The sequence below is a fragment of the Oncorhynchus mykiss genome, chromosome 10, assembly GCF_057628025.1.
Source record: "Oncorhynchus mykiss isolate SJ-2025 chromosome 10, ASM5762802v1, whole genome shotgun sequence".
Classification (NCBI taxonomy): domain Eukaryota; kingdom Metazoa; phylum Chordata; class Actinopteri; order Salmoniformes; family Salmonidae; genus Oncorhynchus; species Oncorhynchus mykiss.
Genome location: NC_143031.1, coordinates 46,793,993 through 46,817,918, shown reverse-complemented (window position 1 = coordinate 46,817,918; position 23,926 = coordinate 46,793,993). Strand labels below are relative to the sequence as shown.

At 41.5% G+C, this 23,926-nt stretch overlaps 2 protein-coding genes, 2 long non-coding RNA genes and 1 pseudogene across 6 annotated transcripts; 4 read left to right on the top strand and 1 right to left on the bottom strand.

The window, feature by feature from the left end:
• The first annotated feature begins 1,106 nt into the window (after positions 1-1,106).
• Positions 1,107-6,378, top strand: LOC110534092 (palmitoyltransferase ZDHHC23-A). Its single transcript, XM_021618755.3, has 5 exons — positions 1,107-1,659; positions 3,461-3,609; positions 3,730-4,401; positions 4,926-5,093; positions 5,398-6,378. Exons 2-5 carry the CDS (start codon positions 3,491-3,493, stop codon positions 5,669-5,671), a joined length of 1,233 nt encoding a protein of 410 aa, XP_021474430.2. The 5' UTR covers positions 1,107-1,659; positions 3,461-3,490; the 3' UTR covers positions 5,672-6,378.
• Positions 6,379-6,872: 494 nt separating this feature from the next.
• Positions 6,873-17,498, bottom strand: LOC110534091 (thiosulfate:glutathione sulfurtransferase). Its single transcript, XM_036990496.2, has 5 exons — positions 16,870-17,498; positions 11,415-11,537; positions 11,056-11,218; positions 10,877-10,932; positions 6,873-10,551 (listed from the first exon to the last, which is right to left on the bottom strand). The coding sequence occupies exons 1-4, from the start codon at positions 16,994-16,996 to the stop codon at positions 10,878-10,880; spliced, it is 468 nt and encodes a 155-aa protein (XP_036846391.1). The 5' UTR covers positions 16,997-17,498; the 3' UTR covers positions 6,873-10,551; position 10,877.
• A 1,640-nt stretch (positions 17,499-19,138) lies between these two features.
• On the top strand, positions 19,139-20,411 carry LOC118966788 (cystatin-B-like; annotated as a pseudogene). Its single transcript, XR_016483759.1, has 3 exons — positions 19,139-19,246; positions 19,489-19,591; positions 20,043-20,411. The product of XR_016483759.1 is annotated as a cystatin-B-like (transcript).
• A 428-nt stretch (positions 20,412-20,839) lies between these two features.
• LOC149980037 (uncharacterized) lies at positions 20,840-21,939 on the top strand. The gene is made up of 5 exons (XR_016483760.1): positions 20,840-21,041; positions 21,179-21,250; positions 21,387-21,440; positions 21,646-21,687; positions 21,803-21,939. It is a non-coding gene; the product is annotated as an uncharacterized LOC149980037 (long non-coding RNA).
• Positions 21,940-21,986: 47 nt separating this feature from the next.
• Positions 21,987-22,810, top strand: LOC149980036 (uncharacterized). Of its 2 annotated transcripts, none has more exons than XR_016483761.1 (3): positions 21,987-22,121; positions 22,270-22,312; positions 22,445-22,810. It is a non-coding gene; the product is annotated as an uncharacterized LOC149980036 (long non-coding RNA). The 2 variants fall into 2 exon arrangements; XR_016483762.1 differs by having other exon boundaries at positions 22,074-22,121; positions 22,213-22,312.
• The last annotated feature ends 1,116 nt before the right edge of the window (positions 22,811-23,926 follow it).

Here is a 23,926-nt window from a genome sequence, read left to right as displayed (position 1 = left end):
TGTGGAAATGGTCAACAATACCCACACTCTTCATGTAGCTACAGTAGCATCAGGCAAAGGTGGCAGCAAAAGAAAACAGCACACCAGTTTACCAAGCCAACAATTTGGCAGCAGTAAAACCAAAATGGTATCAGAGTAACTAAAGGCCATTAAAGTAAGGGCTAGAGGAGGGTGGTTGACCTATAACTCATGACAGCTACAGGGTGACGGTAGCGTAATGTCAGGGGTGAGGTCTATGCTCAATTAAGTGAGTTCTATGCTCAATGAAGGCAATTTCTGTATAGTCTAATATCAGGTCTTTCTACAGACTTTGATAAACAGCCTGGTCTCATAGACTAGACGTAACATAGTAAATGTAAATCTGGGACACTCAAATTAGTATATGTTACATTTGGTATGTTTACATTTGGTTGATCGGGGTGGATGGGTGGGCATACGTTTAGCAACCCAAAAGTTCTGAGTTTGAATCTCACCACAGACAACTTTAGCATTTTAGCTAATTACAACTTTGCAACTACTTAGCATGCTAGCTAACCCTATCACTTTAAGATAACCCTTCCCTTAACCCTTTAACTTAACTCCTTATCTTAACCCTAACCCCTAGCCTAGCTAACTTTAGCCAGCTAGCTGACGCTAGCCAACTAACCACCTAGAATTCATTTTTGCAAATTTGTAACATATTGTACATTTAGAACATTCTTAATATATTGTACTTTTTGTAAATTCGTACCATATAATACAATTGTAATTTGTAGCATATCGTACGAAATGGGTGATGGACATCACCAAATGAATACATACCATACGAAACGTAACATATCATACTCAATGGAACATCTCGGCTTTCGAACAGAATAATAAAAAATGCTCTGAGACCAGGTTGTGATAAATGATAGATAAGCAAGTTATTCAATGTCTCAGGTGCAGAACATTGACTTTGGCAGGACGAACAGCCCCAGCCATATGCAGCACTAAGCGGAGGTAAGGGATATGTGGTGAGAAACAAGTACATTTTGTTAATGACCAACAAATCGTTTAGCCTCCTGTTTACATCAGCACATTTAAAAGAATACCATCCCCCATGCTGTATTGCAATTCCAATAGACCATTTGATCTATTCAAATTATCCCCGCGCAGTGGTGACACTGTCCTCCTAAGAATCTGCGAAATGCATACCACCTCCTAACGCTGCCACACGCTGTCGCTGGCTGCCACTGCAAGGCATGCCAATTTTCTTTTTCAATACTGTCACCCAACCCAATCAGGCTACTCCTCTCATAATAAACCGTGTGCTCCTCTTCAATGACCGATGTTGCTTTCCCAGCGAAATGATGAGGAATAGAAGATAATCAAGCTCTTCCCCTAAAACTGCTGGATTACAGGATATTAAACGATAAAAAAGTTTTTAACTGAAAGGGATATCACACCTGCCAACGCTTACCGGATACCCTGGTACCTGGAATTCGCCGCCACGTAATTAGTTCGGACCGAAGTTTATTTTAGTGTGATGAAACGGATCTCCTATTTGACAGGGAAAGTCTGAAATATATTACGGGAAAAACATAAATGAAATAAGAAATAATTGATGTTCGTATAACAAGGATCTGTAGCCTAGTCTTCGAGGGAAAGGTGTATTCTCCCAAAAAAACAACAGTCCAGGTAAAGTAGGCTATGCCATTTTTATTTTCTCAAAAGGTAAGTTAGATTCACACAATTTTCAACCTGGTCTCAAAGCAAAACATATTATATTTGACTAAAATCCGTGCGACTCCATGTAGTATGATATTGTAGCGACCCAGGTTTATAAGTGCAGATATCTACTCTGCCAATTGAGCATGCTTTTATGGCACAGTTGATGGCCCGCTGGGCTTCGGCCTGTTTCATTACAATATGTTACTTTACATTAGGTTACATTACATTGGTCATAGTGGTCATACAACATAATATGAATTGTAGGACGTATAGTATCCTACATCTTGAATATTTAGTATGAAATATTATGTTCTACTGCTTTAGTATGATATGCTACATTCAACTGCTTTGGTAGGGTATATAAAGCTTGACTGCTTTAGTACGATATATTTCATTTGACTGCTTTAGTATGATATGCTACATTAGGCTAGGGGTTATCTTAAAGAGTTAGGGTTAGCTACCATGCTAAGTAGTTGAAAAGTAGCTAAAAGTAGTAATTAGTTACAAAATGTATGATATGTTACGAATTCTAGCTAGGTGGTTAGGTGGCTAACGTTAGCTAGCTGGCTAAAGTTAGCTAGGCTAGGGATTAGGGATACATTTAGGAGTCAGGTTAAAGGGTTAAAGTAATGTGTTTATTGGTATGCGGTATCCCATTCCTTTAGAATATTGAATTGAAACATTGATTTGTCATATTTAGTTAATAAAAAATATATACATTTTTGTTCAGCTTTCCCTTAAAATGTGACCTATAGTCTACAGTTATTTTAAGTTCACTTATTAAGAAATAAAATATTGTAGGTAGTCAATATTTAGACTGTTGAAGAGCTGGGCTATATTTGAAGTAGTATGTCAGATGACAAAGCCAACACTGGCAGTCATTCCAACAATGCACGTTCCATCTCCCCATATGATAGGCGTGCTTGGAGAACCGGGTTTAGTTGGCCCAGATAGGTCTTCCCTAGGGACATGGTGGCCTTATTTCTAAAAGCCAATTTTATATTAGAGGAAAGTAATTGTATTGTAAAACTTGTTAAAACCAAAAGCTATTTTAATTGATTCCATTAACGACCTAAAAAATGGGTTTATTAAACCTCTTGTCACTTTCATGAGGCAGATGTTGGTCTAGTAGGCATATCCCTAGTTGGTTTAGGTGTGTGTGTGTGTGTGTGTGTGTGTGTGTGTGTGTGTGTGTGTGTGTGTGTGTGTGTGCATGCGCACGTGCTGTCAATGTGAGTGTGTTAATGCAAGTAATGAGTGCCTTTTAGATAGCTTAACCTTGATGTCTTCATTATGATGAACAACTGTCTGTGGGACGTCAATACAACGGTTTCCTTTAACTCCATCAATTAGACCGTCTAAGATAGTACTCAAGTCAACTGTGATTGATTATTGGCACCCAGATATACCCCTCATCTGGTGTGCCAGTCAGTCCCTGAATCAGTCCTGCGCACCTTGAGGTCCAGATTTGAGAAAGGGACCCCCCCCCCCCCCCCCCAACCATACAAACCACTAAAGCAACAAGATAGCTTTACATATAGGAGGCAACTGTTGACATCTGGCCTTGACAAAGGTGATGTCACCATGAAAATGTAAGATGTTGTGTAACCTTAACCCCAGTGGTGGAATAAGATTTCCAACACCGTCCATATTACTGAAGCACTTCACTGAATGAAGACCACTCTCCACCCACCATTACCACACCCAGAGAACAGCTATTAATAGTTTGACTATGTCTTTTTTACTGTTGCAGTTTTTTTTTGCACAGGACCTTCAAGTGGATCCGTGAACAGCCAGAATGAAATGGGAGAAGTTTAAGCCTCCAGAGCCAGATGATCCCATGTGCTGTTGTGAGTGTGACGTAGACCCACATGGATGCTGCTGTGACTGTGACGATCTGGATGAAGCTTGCAGCAGGTGAGAGGGGTAGAATGAGGAGGAGGATCATGGCAGGACTCAGCAGTCCACGTTCAGGTCTAACCCCCTGCCCTCTCTGTGTTCCCCTCTCTGTCATCCCTAACCTCATGTCTTTTCCAGGTGGCTAAAGGGGGAGCCTCAGAAACCTGACTGTGTGTTGCCTGTGTTTGGCGCAGTGATGGACCGGCTGAGGGTGAGACTGTTACCAGGGGACAGGCGGGTGGAGCTCTCCATGGTCCCAGCTCTAGTGTTGCTTCCTCTGCTATTGCGTCTGGCAGCACTGCACTTCCTGTTGGGCTTGGTCATTCTAACAGCCCTGCCTGGCCTGGTGCTGTTGTACTACTACGCCACACATCGGAAGAAGGGCCGCACCCTCTTCTTCCTCAGCCTGGCGCTCTTCTCCCTAGCCTACATGTACTTCCTCTTTGTCACAGAGATCTTACCTCGTGGGGATGTAAGTCACCTGCAGCTTGTGACCGTGACAACGGGTGTGGTTCTCACTCTCATCTCCCTTGTGCGCACTAAGAGGGGGCCAGGCTTTGTGCAGCCTTCCCTAGCTGCCATACACAGCACCAATCAAAGCCAACTGCCTGACAAACACTCTGCCTCTCAGAATGAAGTGGACCAGTCGATGATGCCAGCATCCCCAGCCAAACCAGTGGAACAGCAGACACAGTCCCTGACAGCGAAGGGGGGCACTTGTCCTCTGTGCAAAGTGGTGCGTCCCCCGCGGGCGGGGCATTGCCGGATCTGCGGAGGCTGTGTCCAGCGCCTGGACCACCACTGTATCTGGTGGGTTTCATTAAATGTCTTTCTGTTGTGGAGGACGTGAGTATTATTATGTTATTATTTGTGCAACAACAGGATGACTTATAAAAAATAGCTTTCTGCAACAGGAAGGTGATCAAACCTTATCATATCTGCCTACATTTCCCTACTACAAAAACACAATATTTTAATCTCTCAGACCCTCACACTTATATCCGCTCAACAATACTCTTCTACACATAATCATGATCTCACTAAGTGTCACACTGTCAGGCCAAGAAGACGTCACTAAAGCAGACCAGGCTGTAGAGACATGTGCAGGGCCCACAGGGGTTCACCCTTCAGCAGGGTGAGGCGACCTCAAACCAGGACAATCTGTTACTTATGGCATTTAGATAGATACACAACCAGATACTCTGTGTCTGGTTGTGTATGTGCTCATTACCTCACATTCATACTAATTGTGCTTTCACATGCTACCACAGCAGAAGTTGGTCATTTCAACTGAGGGTGTATTGTCTGTGTTGTGTCTGTCACTGCGGAGGCAGGATAAACAGCTGTGTCGGCAAGGCCAATCATCGCAACTTCCTGCTGACCCTGCTCCTCTTTCTGTTGACCTCTCTGTATGGGATCAGTCTGGTACTGCGGAGCGTGTGTCCCCGACAGAACCTACTCACCGCCCTGCTCTACTGCCCTGGTGTCTACAATCAGTACAGGTACACTACAGTACCTGGTATTTTGCTTAAAAATTGTACACGCAAACAAAATGACAATGTATTAGTTTATTTGGGATTCATTGAAACAAGCACCACTTCATTGCCTACTATTAGGCACCAGGTACCCATTGGGCAAAAACTGGTTGAATCAACGTTGTTTCAACCAAAATGATCTGTGTCCAGTGGCTAGCTACCAACTGTTTTGAGTTACTTGATAATAAGTACTAAAAGACTTAAACCAACTGAAATAGAACTGAAAGTGTTATGTTGTTTGTGAAGTGTAACTATGCGGATGTCTTTACAGCTCAGCCCTGTGCTTCACCTGTGCTTGGTACAGCAGTATTGTCACAGGAGGTCTGCTGCACCTGCTGATGCTGCAAATTATCAATATCAGCTACAATTTGACGGAGCGGGAGGCACAACTTGCTCTGCGGAAGAAAAATGGCCAGAGTCGTCTGCATGGCCTCGTTGTCGACACAGGGGTCTACTCACGTGGCTTCTGGCAGAACTGGGCTGAATTCCTGACCATGGGAGAACCTGCAGATAGACACCCCTCTGCCCTCACTGACTTGGTTTAGCCTTGGCTTAACACCATGCCACTCTGCCCAACTAGTTCAACACTGCTGGGTTTCAACTGGAAACGCCTTTCCTCTACCATGCTGGTGGGCTGTGTGGGACTGTGAGCATCTCTGAACTTTCAACTGCCCTTGGGTCACGCAAACTTATTGCAACTCAGAGATGTTAGTTTTTAATCGTTAAATAGACCTCTATATTCCGAACACTTGGGTAGAGACAATAACCATGTTCCTCCAGGTTGTCATGGATACGATTATTAGTATTAGTTATAACATGGTGTAAATATAAAGGGCTGCTCTGCATATTTAATACACTTTTAATAATTATTTGATTTAATACAGTTTTAACCTCTGACAAATATGTTAGATTTTCCAAAAGGATGTAAAGATTCTTAACCATGGCATACTAAATAGCAATGGATGAATGGACATGCATGACTTAGAGAACATGTTTATGACACTGTAAACTACGCATTGACATTTAGCGTGCCTGACCATTAAGGTGACACAGGCGAAGATTACTTTAAAGGGAAGAAAGCTGTGACAGACATGAGCCTCCTCTCACCCACATACTCTTTGTAGTTCAATAGGATATTAAGTTTGCATGTACAGTAAATGTCTTGTTTCAACTATCCTGTTCACTGTAGAAGACTAAGACTCATTTTCCTTTGTGTCTTGTTTATCATGCCAATAAAGCATATCAAATCCAACTGATGAGAGTGAGAGACAATGCTGGTTAGGGGGCCAACCTTTACGCAAGTAGGCCAGGTTTTCTGGGTTTACTAAGAAAGTGGCTAGAGCTCAGGAGGCCTCATCTGTGGCATCACCGCAACAAACCTACAGAATGAGAGAACTTGGTTACTGTTGAAGATATGCACGTCCCTCTCATAAACTCAAATTCTTATTTGCTGGTGTGCCTTCTGTTTCTTGGTTTTAAATCCTCCCCTTAATCTTCGGCGTTGAATCTGTCATTTCCTGTCAGTGCATATTGTTCAGAGACGTTCTCAATCACCCTCAACATTGATGTAGTTCAGATCACGAGTGTCATTACGAACAAGTCTCTGCTCGTCCACTTCTGGTCCACTGCTCTGGTAAGAGACCGAAATTCCAACTCGAGAGACTCAGTGTTGATAAATGTGTTATAAGACATGTTGTGTAAGGGAATTCTCCCCCATGTGCACACAAGAGACCACAGGAAAACGTATTTGATCAGAGGTTAGTTTGTTCAATAAGGATTGCAACCCGGAGTACACACTTACAGTAATTTGCAAGCGAGACAATCCGTTCTCAAGATGGTGTTTTCCCTTTTTATCCCCTACTATGGTTCATCCTGCCCAGGGTGATGTCCCTTAACTTTAATACCATAAACTCTGATAATTATCAGTTGCTAATACAAAGTTGTCTCTGCTAGGCAGAGTTCAGTTTATTGTGTTATTGGCAGTTAGTTTACCAATCCTTCTTCCTCTTATTGCTAACATAGCATCAACAGGGACTCTTAGTTCCCTTTATCCAGCCGATACCGAAAAGTATTTCAACACACAGGCATATGACTTTATCAAGTTGACCTCTTCATGCACTTGCAATGTGTCTACCACTGATTCTTAATCTCAAGCAAAACATCATTGTAATTTTGTAGTCACACTTGTTCCTATAATGTACAGATATGAAATTCCTTTTAGGTGTGAGAAGTTATATATATATAGTGTATATTCTGTTTCTATAGTGTATGAATATGCTTAAGTTTGTGAGCTAATTAGTATATTGGCTATAATTCCATAAGTGGGAGAGGACATAGAAATGAATAACAAATACCACTTAACAATGTAAACAAACTAAAGACTGGAAATCCAGTAGATTATCAACAGGGTCACTGTCCAACTGCAGTATGTAGAGCAATTAGGAACAAACTCAAACAGAGCTGAAATAACAGGAACATTTTCAATATTCCACTTGAACAAAAAAAATTCTAATAACATTTTTCATGGGGAAAGAGAACAAAAAGTTAGAAGTGTATGTCGATGTCAGATCCTTCCACACGATAAGATCATCCAAAAATATTGTCATAACCTACAGCAGTCATTTAAACTCCACACATCCATCCCCTTCAAGGTTCTTTTGCAGACCGGGTTGAGAACTTCTGGTAACATCACGGCAAAGACTGGTTATGCTGTGACACGGTTCTGCGAGCTGTCTAGAGAAGGGAGGAGGGGGGGGGGGGGGGGGGGGATTTACAGGTGAGATGGCTGTAGGATTCTGGTTTCTAACACAAACCACCCTGTTTTCGTGGAGAAGGATTATATCGACGATGCATGGATACACGTTAAGAGAGACACAGAAGGATGATGCTGGGCTGTACTGCTGTTCTCTCACAACCTTCCCGCTTGGGACTCTGAAGGAGCACCTTTATTTGGACACACAAACAGATACTTCCGCCAAGCTCCAAACCAGGCTAGCGTGCACTACACACCCTTTTCTGCCACGCCAAGTTGTTCTGACATAGAAGCATAGGAAGTCTCACGCTAACCTATACTCTCAGGTTCTAGATGGCACCTTTTGTTCTAAAAGGGTTCTTCGTCTGTCCCCATAGCAGAACCCGGTTTGGTTCCAGGTAGAACCCTTTCCACATAGGGTTCTACATGGAACCCAAGAGTTATACCTGGAACCAAAAAGGGTTCTATGGGAACAGCCGAAGAACCCTTTTTTCTAAGAGTGTACACGTCAGCTATTGTAATACCGATTTCTAATGAGCTCTCTCGGTTTTGTCAGCCAGTGAACCTCTCATAATGACTGTCCATTGCGAGTGGGATTCTGGGAGTGCTGGGAGGGACCATAAGGACACCGGTGCTCTGTAAGATGAGACCCACAAATCTTACCCTAACAGCTCACTCACTTCATAGCTACAGTGCCTTGCGAAAGTATTCGGCCCCCTTGAACTTTGCGACCTTTTGCCACATTTCAGGCTTCAAACATAAAGATATAAAACTGTATTTTTTTGTGAAGAATCAACAACAAGTGGGACACAATCATGAAGTGGAACGACATTTATTGGATATTTCAAACTTTTTTAACAAATCAAAAACTGAAAAATTGGGCGTGCAAAATTATTCAGCCCCCTTAAGTTAATACTTTGTAGCGCCACCTTTTGCTGTGATTACAGCTGTAAGTCGCTTGGGGTATGTCTCTATCAGTTTTGCACATCGAGAGACTGAAATTTTTTCCCATTCCTCCTTGCAAAACAGCTCGAGCTCAGTGAGGTTGGATGGAGAGCATTTGTGAACAGCAGTTTTCAGTTCTTTCCACAGATTCTCGATTGGATTCAGGTCTGGACTTTGACTTGGCCATTCTAACACCTGGATATGTTTATTTTTGAACCATTCCATTGTAGATTTTGCTTTATGTTTTGGATCATTGTCTTGTTGGAAGACAAATCTCCATCCCAGTCTCAGGTCTTTTGCAGACTCCATCAGGTTTTCTTCCAGAATGGTCCTGTATTTGGCTCCATCCATCTTCCCATCAATTTTAACCATCTTCCCTGTCCCTGCTGAAGAAAAGCAGGCCCAAACCATGATGCTGCCACCACCATGTTTGACAGTGGGGATGGTGTGTTCAGTTGTGTTGCTTTTACGCCAAACATAACATTTTGCATTGTTGCCAAAAAGTTACATTTTGGTTTCATCTGACCAGAGCACCTTCTTCCACATGTTTGGTGTGTCTCCCAGGTGGCTTGTGGCAAACTTTAAACAACACTTTTTATGGATATCTTTAAGAAATGGCTTTCTTCTTGCCACTCTTCCATAAAGGCCAGATTTGTGCAATATACGACTGATTGTTGTCCTATGGACAGAGTCTCCCACCTCAGCTGTAGATCTCTGCAGTTCATCCAGGGTGATCATGGGCCTCTTGGCTGCATCTCTGATCAGTCTTCTCCTTGTATGAGCTGAAAGTTTAGAGGGACGGCCAGGTTCTGATACTCCTTCCATTTCAATATTATCGCTTGCACAGTGCTCCTTGGGATGTTTAAAGCTTGGGAAATATTTTTGTATCCAAATCCGGCTTTAAACTTCTTCACAACAGTATCTCGGACCTGCCTGGTGTGTTCCTTGTTCTTCATGATGCTCTCTGCGCTTTTAACGGACCTCTGAGACTATCACAGTGCAGGTGCATTTATACGGAGACTTGATTACACACGTGGATTGTATTTATCATCATTAGTCATTTAGGTCAACATTGGATCATTCAGAGATCCTCACTGAACTTCTGGAGAGAGTTTGCTGCACTGAAAGTAAAGGGGCTGAATAATTTTGCACGCCCAATTTTTCAGTTTTTGAAGTGTTAAAAAAGTTTGAAATATCCAATAAATGTCGTTACACTTCATGATTGTGTCTCACTTGTTGTTGATTCTTCACAAAAAAATACAGTTTTATATCTTTATGTTTGAAGCCTGAAATGTGGCAAAAGGTCGCAAAGTTCAAGGGGGCCGAATACTTTCGCAAGGCACTGTATATTTGAGCCTGGTCCAGAGGTCTTAAAATGAAAGTCTCCAATGCCCTCAGGTGGCTATAAATCGGGACTGCAGTGTAGCTTGGTGGTTTCGATTGACGCATCTTGTGATCCCAAGCTGCTATTGCAACCCCTTTTCCCCTCCAAGTGTTTAATGGGACGTTCCTATATTCACAGCATTGTAGAAGACCAGCGCAGGACCCTGTGGACGTGGCAGTTCATCGAGGGGGGCTTCCACGAAACAACCCCTCCACCCTGTAGAAGAGCCAGGCCCATGCTCCACCACCACAGAGGAGTAACAGTGAGGAGGAGGACAGGGACATGGATTACTTCACGGTCACAGCGCTTCCCCTCTCCCAAATTACACCTAGTGCCTCCTCTGCCTAAGGGAAGAGAGAGAGAGAGAGAAAACTGCACTCTCATACACACTGAATTAAATACAAACAGACATGCATTCATAAAGATACAATATATACACACTGACACAAAAGCAGTAACATTCACACACCTGACCTTTATTTGGTTTGGGACAACCATTTAAAAAATCAATCAATTACTATGAAATAAGACTAGCATTGTGTTGTCATTTCCAGTGTAGCATTTCCCCTACTCTGAAGTCATGATTTAATGGCTATGCTTTCTAAATCTCTTTTGTTCCAATAAGCAGAATTCAAAACACACAGAATGGCCCTGCAGCAATTTAAACACCTCACTGCTCTTCACGCTGGACCCAGTCACTGTATCCTCCAGCATAGTGACGAGCTCTAGGGGAGAAAGAAGAGAAGGAGATGAGCACATCGGTGTAGTTACAATTCATATGTATGGGCACGACGCTCAGATTATGATGCTAGCAGACAAAAAAAAAAGTGATTGTAAACGGTCGTCACCTGCTGAATCCCAGAGCCCACATTATGTCAAGTGCAGTAGCACTCCGTCTACCTCTCTGGCAGTAGACCACAATGCTGCTATCCTCCTTATGAGGGGCACGTACTCCAAACCTCTGTTTGAACTGGTCTGAGCTCAGTCTCAGAGCCTCCTGGAGTTCCCCAACTGTTAGTAGTAGTATTTCACTTTATTGCCCCACAATGGGAAATTGGTTTAGAGCAGTTAAAAATAAAAGTACATGACAACATGAATCATAACAGAAAATAAATATGAAACAAACAAAACAGAGAAAGTGTGCACAGTGCTGCTCTAGGAATGTTACAAACATGTCAAAATAAGTGGGCCGTTGTGTGTTACTCACGAGGGACATTGGTGGAGCCAGGAATATGTCCAGCCTCAAACTCATCTGGATTGCGGACGTCAAACAGTTGAATACTGCTGCTGGGAAACATAGTCTTCAACTGCTTGTACGACACCTCTGAATCTACACAAAACACATTCAGAATCAGACAGTCAGCCATATACACCGTGATGAACACCCGCTTTTTCCCCCTCAGTGCAGCCTCAATTCGTCGGAACATGGACTCTACAAGGAGTCGAAAGCATTCCACAGGGATGCTAGCCCAGCACGTAAAATATTATATCTTGCCCATTCACCCTCTGAATGGCAGACAATTCATCCCTGAATTTAAGGCTTTTAAAATCATTATTATTTTTTATTTTTATTTATCAGGTCTAAGCGGTGTCTAATTCTCTCACACACACAACCGTTCAAAAGTTTGGGGGTCACTTAGAAATGTCCTTGTTTGAAAGAAAAGCACATTTTTTGTCCATTAAATAACATAAAATTGATCAGAAATACAGTGTAGACATTTATAAATTACTATTGTAGCTGGAAACGGCAGATTTTTAATGGAATATTTACATAGGCGTACAGAGGCCCATTATCAGCAACCATCACTCCTGTGTTCCAATGGCACGTTGTGTTAGCTCATTTAAGTTTATCATTTGAAAAGCCTAATTGATCATTAGAAAACCATTTTGCAATTATGTTAGCACAGCTGAAAACTGTTGTGCTGATTAAAGAAGCAATAAAACTGGCCTTTAGACCAGTTGAGTATCTGGAGCATCAGCATTTGTGGGTTTGTTAACAGGCTCAAATGGTCAGAAACAAAGACCTTTCTTCTGAAACTCAGTCGTCTTGTTCTGAGAAATGAAGGCTATTCCATGCGAGAAATTGCCAAAAAACTGAAGATCTCTTACAATGCCGTTTTCTACTCCCGTCACAGAACACTGTAAACTGGCTCTAACCAGAATAGAAAGAGTGGGGGGCCCTGGTGCACAACTGAGCAAGAGGACAAGTACATTCGTGTTTAGTTTGATAAACAGACACCTCACAAGTCCTCAACTGGCAGCTTCCTGAAATAGTACACACAAAACACCAGTCTCAACAGTGAAGAGGCGACCCCGGGATGCTGGCCTTCTAGGCAGAGTTGCAAAGAAAAAGCCAAATCTCAGACTGGCCAATAACAATAAAACAGATTAAGACCTGCAAAAGAACACAGACACTGGACAGAGTAACTCTGCCTAGAAGGACAGCATCCCGAAGTCGCCTCTTCACTGTTGAGACTGGTGTTTTGCGGGTGCTATTTAATGAAGCTGCCAGTTGAGGACTTGAATCAGCAATACAAAATGTGGTTTCATTATTTATTTACTAAATACCTAACTAAATCACACAGAATTACACATATTTAAATCATAACTTGATTACGTCATAAAGGCAAACGTCCCTAGCGGGCGGAACAGATATGAAGGCTGGTTACACAAAAGAAAAAAGGGGCTGGGTTTGAGTGAAAGAGCGGGAAGACTGAGGGACAACGGGAGAAGCTGTGCTATCGTAAATACAGTATCTTATGCATTCTAACGACCCTCACAAAGTGAGTAACTTTCATTATTGAAGAATAAGTAAGGTCCTTTTAGTTAGTTAAAGTTTGTGCTGCTGCCATGTTCCTTAGTACAATTTCCTGTCAGATCTATTCTCAGTTTGATGCATTTCAGTTATTTATCCCTTTTGCAATTGTCAGTCATGCTTGTATGTTAACAAGTGTTTGTCTCACTCTTGTATTTCCCTAGTAAAACCACAACATTATCCTGCAAGCTTTCTCCATGTGCTCCTGTGTCTGCAAGAAAAAAACCAGTACTTGGATTCCCACATCCTGACTGATGCACCATGGCGTTAGAAACAGTCCTGAACTTAACCTAGCCCGTCCACCTAATACTTTATCAGAGGGAGTCATAAGTAGAAACCCCATGTGTCCTTTCCAAGGGGGTGTATTTGTGTACACATACACACAGAGGAGGAAGCAGTCATTGACCTCCATTACACAAGCTACTGGACTCTTTGGGACCAATACAAACACTTATTTTCCTACTGTATGTCTTTTTTTACAGATTTTTTTTAGTTTGAGTGGCAGCCTAATGAACATGTTTCATAAATGTATAACGTACCTAAACCCCCCCTCCCCCAAAAAATACAACTTTCAGTCATTGTGCTAGTGCTAAACTCAGCAAAAAAAGGAAACGTCCTCACTGTCAACAGTGTTTATTTTCAGCAAACTTAACATGTGCAAATATTTGATTCAACAACAGACAAACTGAACAAGTTCCACAGACATGTGACTAACAGAAATGGAATGGTGCATGTTCATTAATTGTTTATGGTTCATTGAACAAGCATGGGAAACAGTGTTTAAACCCTTTACAATGAAGATCTGTGAAGTTATTTGGATTTTTACAAATTATCATTGAAAGACAGGATCCTTTCAATCCTTTCAACTCTCTCCAAAATGCACGCAGAGACATAGAAAATGGTATCCACACGTTCATCTGACAGAAAGTAGATTGAATAAATAAAAGTAAAACATTCATTCAGGGTGAGAACAAACAATTCACAAAATATGACATTTTAAAAATATATAAAACTACAAGATACAGCAGTTACAGATACACATTTCAACAACACAAATACATTACAATAAACCAAAACAATCGCAAACATCAATGAATTCATTCCTCAGTGTTCTAAACTGCCCTATTGGCACCAGAGATTTAAGATGTAATGAGGTTTGTAAATTATTCCAAACATGGGGGGGGGGGGGGGGCATTAAAACTAAAGGATGATTTACCTAGGTGGGCAGAGACAAGGGACCTCAAGATTTAACCAACCCTGTGAGCAGGTTTGGTGCTCTTATCTCTTTATACTTGAACAGAGAAATGAGATATCTTGAAAGCTTGTGCAGCTGGGCTTAGACAAAAAGGGGGAAAAAAAAGGAGAAACGAAGTGATATGGGAATTTGGAGAGGTCCAGCCGACTTCCTGACAACGGATGTAGTGAGGAGTATTAAACCTGTCACCTGTGATAAAGTGAAGGGCGCTATGGTACACAGCATCCAAGGGTTTTGAGAGTAAAGGCTTCTGCAATCTGATAAATGGTGTCACCATAATCAAAAGCTGGCAGGAATGTTGCCTGTACAACCTGCTGTTAGGGAGAGGCATGATCTATAAAATAAATCAACTTCCTTGCGCGCCCAAGTCAGTATTTGGCCATGATTACAAGTTTAGATAGACGGCTAGACAAACTAACGATCAAAACATGGTTAGCTACCATGGCTAATTGAGTGACTGTCAGAAGGCAGGTTTCAGTTGACCCTGGTTTATTAGACAAAAGTAGTGTCGCCAAAAATACATTTTGCAACGTGTGTAATGGAAACGACAGATCGACAATATTCTGATCTGTTCAATAGGGGTGGATTTTTCCATTTGTCTAACTTTCTTTATTACGCCAAATCATGATGGAAACAGTCTTCGATTATCTTAACATTCAAGAATGGCGTCGCCTTGCTTTTTTTGGTTGGCTGGATGCAAGTTTCACCATCCAATTATTTCAGGTGGTCAATCATCGGTGTGATAGGTTGGCACATGAGAATTATTAGAATATGTCAAATATTATTCAATTATTGCAGTCTATCCATGCTGGCTTTCACGGGCTACCTGAGACATGAAACAGAGTGGTGTGAGAGCATACAGGCTGTCGCCAAATGTATTAATGCACAATTTGCCTAAATGTGTAATGGAAACCCTTCAACTACCTTTTTTTTTTTAAATACAGTTTTTTTTTTTGGGGGGGGGGGGGGGGGTGGGACGTCATTACGTCCAGCTGTTTATCATCGACACAAAATAGTTGCATGGAAATGCACCATTGCAGGCAATTGTATCCATTTTCCATGCAAACTTTCTAAATGTAAAAAAAAATAATTCAAACACTATTCAATGGACAAGTAAATGGAAACATATCTACTGACTGACATAAAAGAAACTGCAGATGCACAATCAACATTTTTTAAATTGCACCTTGTGTATTCTACCATTCTCCCTCAACAATAAGTGGAGACCCCAATTGGGGGCCCCCTAGCGGCCGGGATTGTGTGTGGTGCACTACATGACCAAAAGTATGTGGACACCTGCTCGTCAAACATCTCATTTCAAAATCATAGCGATTAATATGGAGTTGGTCCCCCCTTTGCTGCTACAGCCTCAACTCTTCTGGGAAGGCTTTCCACTAGATGTTGGAACATTGCTCCGGGAACTTGCTTCCATTCAGCCACAAGAGCATTAGTGAGGTCAGGCACTGATGTCGGGCGATTAGGCCTGGCTCGCAGTCGGCGTTCCAATTCAAGCCTAAAGATGTTCGGTGGGGTTGAGGTCAGGGCTCTGCAGACCAGTCAAGTTCTTCCACAACAATCTCAACAAACCATTTCCTTATGGACCTTGCTATGTGCATGGGGGCATTTTCATACTGAAACGGGAAAGGGCCTTTCCCAAAACTGATGCCACAAAGTTGGAAGCACATAATCTAGAATGTCATTGTATGCTGTAGTGTTAAGATTTCCCTTCACTGGAACTAAGGGGCCTAGCTCAAACCATTAAAAACTGCCTCCTACACCAAACTGTACAGTTGGCACTATGCATTGGGGCAGTTAGCGTTCCACTGCTCCAGAGTCCAATGACGACGAGCTTTACACCACTCCAGCCGACACTTGGCATTGCGCATGGTGATCTTAGGCTTGTGTGCAGCTCCTCAGCCATGGAAACCCATGGCAGCTGAGACATTATTGGTCCTAGACGTTTCCACTTCACAATAACAGCACTTAGAGTTGACCCGGGCAGCTCTAGCAGGGCAGAAATTTGACAAACTGACTTCTTGGAAAGGTGGCATCCTATGACGGTGCCACGTTGAAAGTCACTGAGGTCTTCAGTAAGACCATTCTACTGTCAATGTTTGACTATGGAGATTGCATGGCTGTGTGCTCATTTTTAATACACCTGTCATCAACGGGTGTGATTGAAATAGCCACATCCACTCATTTGAAGTGGTGTCACACTTTTGTATATGTAGTGTACATGCGAAATTGTGCCCCCCCCCCAAAAAAAATCCAATAACATTTAGGCAGTGGTGAAATCTTGAGTTTATGTCACTCTGTTGGCCTTCACTTTATCAAAAATGACTGAGCACTTATTGACCTCCATTACCTACTCCATTACTGACTCTTTGGAACTCATACAAATAGACTTGTCTACAATTTTGCACACTTTTCAATGTAATCAATTTAGTGAATTGTTGGCTAATTTGTATCGGTATAGTGTCCCAGATACCCTGGCTAGAAATGTGCATTGCATATTTGAAAATCGACTATATGCACAGTACTAGTTAGAATGCCTTAGACGTTGCACCTGTTACGAGTCAAGAAATAGCCTACCTGTGATCGGTGGTTCCTTGTAGTAGACTGCCTCAGGTTTCACATCACACAATCGGTCCGGCGTGCCACCACAGTGCGTCTCCTCTGCCACGACCACCACCGACAGCGCGCATAGCACGAGAAGCATCTTTGAACGTCGCTTGAAACAATGTCCAGAGTTATTAGTCTACGTGTCTAAGTGCATGCTTTCCCTCTATGTAGGCTATCTCCCCGCCCTGCAAGTGTCATTTGTGACTCAAACTGTTCAACATTTAAAGCTGTTAAAGAGCGACATCATTTCAAATAATTTGATCACTGGCTGTGTCTTGCCCTTGTCCAGCCCAATGACTTTATATACAAAAAAAGTCAAATCTACGCAAGTAAGAAAGCCTATTAAATAAAACGGAAGTGAAGTCACATTCAACCAAAAGTTAGACATGCTCTGGTACTTTGGCGACTAAGAAAGTATTTTTTAAACCTCCCGCTTTGCGCTGGATGTGTCTATGTGTTGTTCATAAAAGCATAATATATGAGCAGAATTATTGTTTTACCACAATTAGCCACTAAATCCCTAGTTTGAAAGCAACAGTTTTCTTGAAGCTGAGCCATGACTTTTTCGGCACATGGGCCAGATCCCTTGCAATTAGATTGACAGCTAGCAAGAAGCCTGCCGAGCGTTATCCAATGAGGTTGCAGGGCAGGCCCAACCGCTCAGCAGACACAGCAGAGAGAGCGAGAGGACGAGAGAGAGCAATGACGTGAGGCACATACACTACATGACCAAAAGAATGTGGACACCTGCTCTTCGAACATCTCATCCCAAAATCATGGGCATTAATATAGAGTTGGTCCTTAGGCTTGTCTCGCAGTCGTTGTTCTAATTCATCCCAAAGGTGTTCGATGGGGTTGAGGTCAGGGCTCTGTGCAGTCCAGTCAAGTTCTTCCACACCGATCTTGACAAACCATTTCTGTATGGACCTCAATTTGTGTGGAGGGCATTGACTAGCACAGGACTAGTACAGGACTCGTAAAGGCCCTGTGCACTACTTTTGTGATTTTTTTTAAACTAAATGTATTTGAGTGTTTACCAGTATTTGTAACTTGAGTCTGATAATTATCTCTTCAAAACAGTTAATTTGATAATACTTGTGGAATATAAAAGTACTTGTTTGATATATGTTTTCCAGTTTCTTGAAATACTTTGCAAATGCAACATATTTCTATATGAAAACTGAAATGGTCTTTTCATTCCTTTTTAGTGGACACTCTTATCCAGAGCAATTTACAGTAGTGAGTGCATATTTTTTCATACTGGTCCCCCCCTTGGGAATCAAACCTACAACCCTAGCATTGCAAGCTCCATGCTCTACCAACTGAGCCACATCATCACATCACATCATCACAAACCACTTGATGTCTCAATGTACTCAGTTACTGTATTGTGCATTGTTTTTCTTCATGGTGATAGAAAGTCTGCAGGTACCAACCTCGATGACCAGCCTATGTACAATACAGTAATGTACATTTACATTAAGTAGTTTGTAAGGATAGTAAATTAATACTGCACAAAAAGTGGTTGTTTTCCATGTTATTTGATCAAGAAAAATATTTAATTTGATGTGGATGTTTTGTGTCTTTTCCCATAACTTTGCGCATTTTGATGTAAATGTTTGAGGACAGGATTTAGTTATTTCTGGATTCCATTCTAATGACAAGAAAGGGACAGGGCAACAACTCTTACAATTCCAACTATTGAATCCTGCAAGATACTGTTCTTAATTATACAAGTACCTTTTTGCCAAAGCAGAGATGCTGATTTTGTAAATGTTTTTGCCTGTGCTACAGAGGTCTATATTGGTCAGCTAATACTAGTAAAGGCCCAGTGCACTACTTTTGTGAAAAAATATTATTTTAGCACCCCTACTTCCTGCAGCCTCGGTTCCCATCACTATGAGTCATTATGCTCAGTGCCCCGGGGTACTGGGGGTGGAGCGGTGCACTCATGACGGAACCACTTCCTGTAGCCTGAACTATTCCAAGGTTGAAGGGGGTTTTCAATTTTTTTGACACCAAAAAAAAGAGCACCTTTCTGGTTATATACCCTCAATGACAAAATATATGATTTAAACATGTATTGGCTACAAATGTTAAAGATTGGTTAAGTACCCTATGTTTTTTTGTGTTGATTATAGGCTTTATAGAGCAGCCGTTTCTCCACCTTTAAATAAAAAAAACATGACTCAAGTCATGTGATCATGACAGTATAAACATTAATTTACGTAATCTTTAGTAGGTATTTTAAGCTGTAACTAACCAACTTCAACTATTCATGATGATGTGTGGCGCTGTTTCCCAGGTGAGCGATGCCACGCCCAAAGTGCAGCAAATATGCGATAAGGTGAGCATAATTACTTCATTTAGCCTGCATAGTCTAGCTGTCCAACTGAATATACTCTTCTTTCAACATAGAACACTCATGCAAGCTTGATGAAGTGGTAATCATCAACCTTGACGGTTATTGAATAATTACCTTGACAGTGTTATTCCATTCCAAACCTATAGGACTCAAGGTGTGCGTGCGCACAGGCTACATAGCATACATTTGGAACGCTGCCCGGTTTGTCTTTTACATGTTTCTAGATGAAGCCTCATGCAGAGAAGAAAGCTGGGAAAGAAGTTTGATGTTTTCACCACCAAAACATTCACAACCCAAGTTGTTGCTGGGACCAACTTCTTCATTAAAGTGAGATTGTGTATTTTCAAATCGTTTTCTTTCTACTTTCTAGCCTGTGTTTAGAAAAAATAAATGTCTCGGTTCCTTTACAGCTTTGTTTCCCAAACTCGGTGCACATTTTGTTTTTTTCCCAAACACTATACAGCTGATTCAAATAATGAACTAATCATAAAGTTTAAATCATAAACCAAAACGTGTACCGAGTTTGGGGAAACCCTGAACTCCAGGGGGGAGTCATTTTGTTTTCGAGCACTGTGAGAGCTGTGACTCCCTGCCACACCCCCTGTATGGGTTTCGAAGCATTGACTCTGCATTACAAATGTATAGGGCGTGAACATTTACTGTACGAGCTTTGTAAACACTAAATTGGTCATTACTCAGTACGTATGAGCCTTGAGAGTCCCGTCTCTCTATCACCTATGCGTCACTCATCGGGCCCTAATCCTTCCCTTTCTCATAGGTCCATGTTGGTGGAGATGAATTTATGCACCTGCGCGTCCATCAAACACTACCCCACGCTGGCAGGAAACTGGAGCTGCATAGAGTACAGACTCCAAAAACTCACATTGACCCTATTGGTTTCTTCTGAATACCTGTAACTCCCTGCAGAGGATGCCACCCCCATAATCCAGCCAACAGCCTCCATGCCTGCTCTGGATCATGTGTACCCTTGTTTTTATGCTCACCTGTATTGTACTATACTGTATTGTATACTTACATTGGTAAATGTCTGTCTTTACTAAAGGCCATTGACGCCTTTTGACTAAATGTATTTGGACTACAATGTAAATAAACATTTGGCAGCTGACTTTTCTTTTTCTAAAACAAAAAAACACTCAGCGAAGTGCTTATTCTTTCATTTCTGTGTTTTGGAGGTTTTGAAATTTCTCTATCACAGCAATTACTATACACCTATTCCATAATCCCTAGTAGTGACTGACATGTTTCTCATGATTGCGTGGTACCACATCAGGTAGGGATTATGTCAGTTAAATAGATCAAAACAGACACACATGCAATGACTGAGTTGGTTCTGGACATCAAAATATAATTCTGGCAACAGGAAAGGGGAGAGTCAATTGCGGTGTGCAGTCTTCCTTTTCTTTTTACAGAAAACATTTTCCCTCAATTGGGTGTCTGCTGTATGCAACCCAAAGGAGGACCCCACCCATTGTAAGAGGTGATTACAACCTGTAATGACAGCATATGATTGGCTGATGGCTGCTTTAACCTGTGATTACCATATTTCACCAAAACACACAAAGCTGAAAACTGATAGTTATCCCTCTGTCTTTGGAGGTTTGATGAGGGGAATAAAAAGTGGAGGTGGAGGGGAGGAAAAAAGGAACAGAACTGCAATATAAGTCACCAGAATAAGATGCAAAGTATCACAGCAGTAGGATGAAGTCATTGCTGATCGTGGTGCTTGTGGTGGTGTGTCTGTTGCTGACTGAATCTGGTGAGTATGACATAACTCGACACACAGGACATAGTCATGTGATTATGTGATTATGATAACAGTGTTACAGGGTAGGCTACAGGAGAACCTTGAGTGACTGACTCAGTTGACCGGACCTCCCTGTTTTATATTTTTAGATGGAAAACGTAAAACCAAGAAAAATAGGATCTCATTACCCAGAGGAGTGAAGAAGATTCAAGAGGCCCTGGGTGAGTCAAATGTTATAATTTCTTTTCTGGGTGATTCCTTGCATGTGACACTGTGTGGCGATTGTAACTTTAAGTGTTTAATACTGTAAGTGTTGTGGCCATTCGTTCACGAGGTGGTTGGCTGTGTCTGTTGCAGACCCTAATCGAATTGTAAATACTTTGAAATGGAAAACTAGATCCAAAGATCTGGGTAAGTACAACACATAATATTTGTTTCTGTGCCCAAACCAGCGATCAACAGGATGAGTTCATATTTCCCTAACCAATCATTAAAGACTCATTGAAGACTCCACACATCTATTACACACTCATTCATATTTAGTCTGTACTATTCCAGCTTCTAGGCCACTTCAATTCTAGGATTAAACAAACATTTTTTACTATTTCTTATTTAGCTAAAGTAACAGAGGACGCCATTGTAAATGAACATTTGAGATGTAAGTAAAAAATAATATTGTTGCGTGCATATAATGATTACTCTGCATTATTAATACAATATTTATTCAGATATTTTGGACAAAACTGATGGTATTTATTTTGTGTTTGTTCTAGTGACGACCCAAGGTGAGTTGTGATCATGGAAGTGATGATGCCATTGCTCAGGTGTTCACATGGTTGACTGTGTAGTTACTGTGTTGTCATTTCCTTCCCCTCAGTGATGAACTGGCTTCATAAAGTGGTTGACGTTGGTGAGCAATAGCTGTCTGTCTGTCTGTCTGTCTGTCTGTCTGTCTGTCTGTCTGTCTGTCTGTCTGGCTGGCTGGCTGGCTGGCTGGCTGGCTGTCCGGCATCTATTCGTGATTAACACAATGATTTCTGATTTGACTTCTCAATTTAGGAAAAGGCATTGCTAACGGTGTCTGCAAGACAGGTGAGCGTGGTACAATTAAGAAGAACTGTATGAAAACAAAATAAACCTACTGTCAACTACACATCTTGTCCATTCTATATGAACACCTTAGAGTGGAGGATTGTCTGTTTCCCTCATTCTGCTTCCCTCCTGTCCTTTACCCTCACAGTCAGCTATGTATGAGGGTCTTGAAGCTAGACTTGACAGTAATGGTGAGTACCAAAGACTATATGAGTGAGTAGCCTCCTATTTAGTGCAACTTGTGTAATCAATGTTCTACCTTCTATCATCTAATCCAATCATACATAGACTTGTACTCTCGTCTGTCCTCTTTCCACTTCAAGAACACAGTGTCAATACTGTAGATGGACAGCAGAGGTCACCTTCCTCATGAAATCTTCTACGGGACAGCTGAGGAGCAAAGCTTGTGTGAATAGACTTGCCGCAACACGTCTTGAAACTTCCCCAGTTCAATCCACAAGCTGAATCTGCCATCTGTCAGAATGAACATAGAGGCATCTTGATAACTGTTTTCTTGCTCATCGTACATACCAGTTAATCTATACCATAACACAGTAATACCTAAACTTGCATGCATGGTTGTTCAGCCAGTAGACTACAATCGTTTGTGGTTTTATTTTTTGGAATGAAGTGAATTAAATTTTTTGTTCAATGAAATAATGTTCCGATAAACTATTTTAGCCGCTCAATCATGGTTTGATTGTAATTTACACACCTGAAGTAAGCACACAAATATTGTCGCGACATGCTGAGAACATTTCTTGGTTTGATTTCTTAGTATTGAATTGAATAATGATATGTTTCGAGACCACTGTTTCAACTGGTAAGATACAGTATGTGAGCTGTAGGTGTGTCTGTGACATAAAGACTTGCCCACACTTGTGGTGTTGCATAACAGTATGCCTATCGCCTCCAACTGCCAAAATAGTGGAAAATTACCAACTGGCAAACAGTTTCTTAGGACTTATGTAAGGATTACTTGCATGAAACAGTATAATATTTAAAGGGATATACCACTCAAAAAGTATGTGGAAAATCATGGTAGGTTGTATTTTTAGTTGACTATACCTTTAAAATTGTGTTGAACTGAGATGACATGAAGTGTTGACCTGAGATGATATGATTACAAGCAAGGGTTTACACTGATAGTTATATTTTACATTAACCACCCCCCCCCCACCAACACACACAAACACACAAAGCGAGATGCAGGGATCGTGTGTTAGGTGGAGCTCTGTTTACTATCTAAAGTGCTGACAGTTAGATTTGATTCACTAGTTCCTGCCCACTGTCTGTCTTTTTATGCTCCTGTTATTATATTTTCTAAATTGATGGGCTGATCCTTACAAGAGCTTTCAGCCCACTTCACATGCACAAACATATTACATATAGTACCAGTCAAACGTTTGGACACACCTGCTCATTCCAGTGTTTTTCATTATTTGTACTATTTTCTACAGTGTAGAATAATAGTGAAGACATCAAAACTATTAAATAACACATATGGAATCATGTAGTAACCAAAAAAGTGTCCAAATATTTTTGTTTTGTTTGAGAGTCTTCAAAGTAGCCACCCTTTGCCTTGATGACAGCTTTGCACACTCTTGGCATTCTCTCATCCAGCTAGTGACACTGCCAATGATTTACTTAGAATTCAAGGCACACTTAATCAGCATGGCTACCACCATTCTGTATGGATACGCCATCCAATCTGGTTTGTGCTTAGTGAAACGATCCATTTGTTTTTCAACAGGTCAATGACCCAAAACACACCTCCAGGCTGTGTAAGGGCAATTTGACCAAGA

Coding starts and splice junctions, on each gene's coding strand:
- LOC110534092 (XM_021618755.3), top strand. CDS start 3,491: ATGAAATGGGAGAAGTTTAAGCCTCCAGAGCCAGATGATCCCATGTGC. Junction 3,610..3,729: donor CTGGATGAAGCTTGCAGCAG/GTGAGAGGGGTA, acceptor TGTCTTTTCCAG/GTGGCTAAAGGGGGAGCCTC. Junction 4,402..4,925: donor CTGGACCACCACTGTATCTG/GTGGGTTTCATT, acceptor CTGCGGAGGCAG/GATAAACAGCTGTGTCGGCA.
- LOC110534091 (XM_036990496.2), bottom strand. CDS start 16,996: ATGCTTCTCGTGCTATGCGCGCTGTCGGTGGTGGTCGTGGCAGAGGAG. Junction 11,538..16,869: donor CAAGGAACCACCGATCACAG/GTAGGCTATTTC, acceptor TGTTTTGTGTAG/ATTCAGAGGTGTCGTACAAG. Junction 10,933..11,055: donor TGGGCTCTGGGATTCAGCAG/GTGACGACCGTT, acceptor TTTCTCCCCTAG/AGCTCGTCACTATGCTGGAG.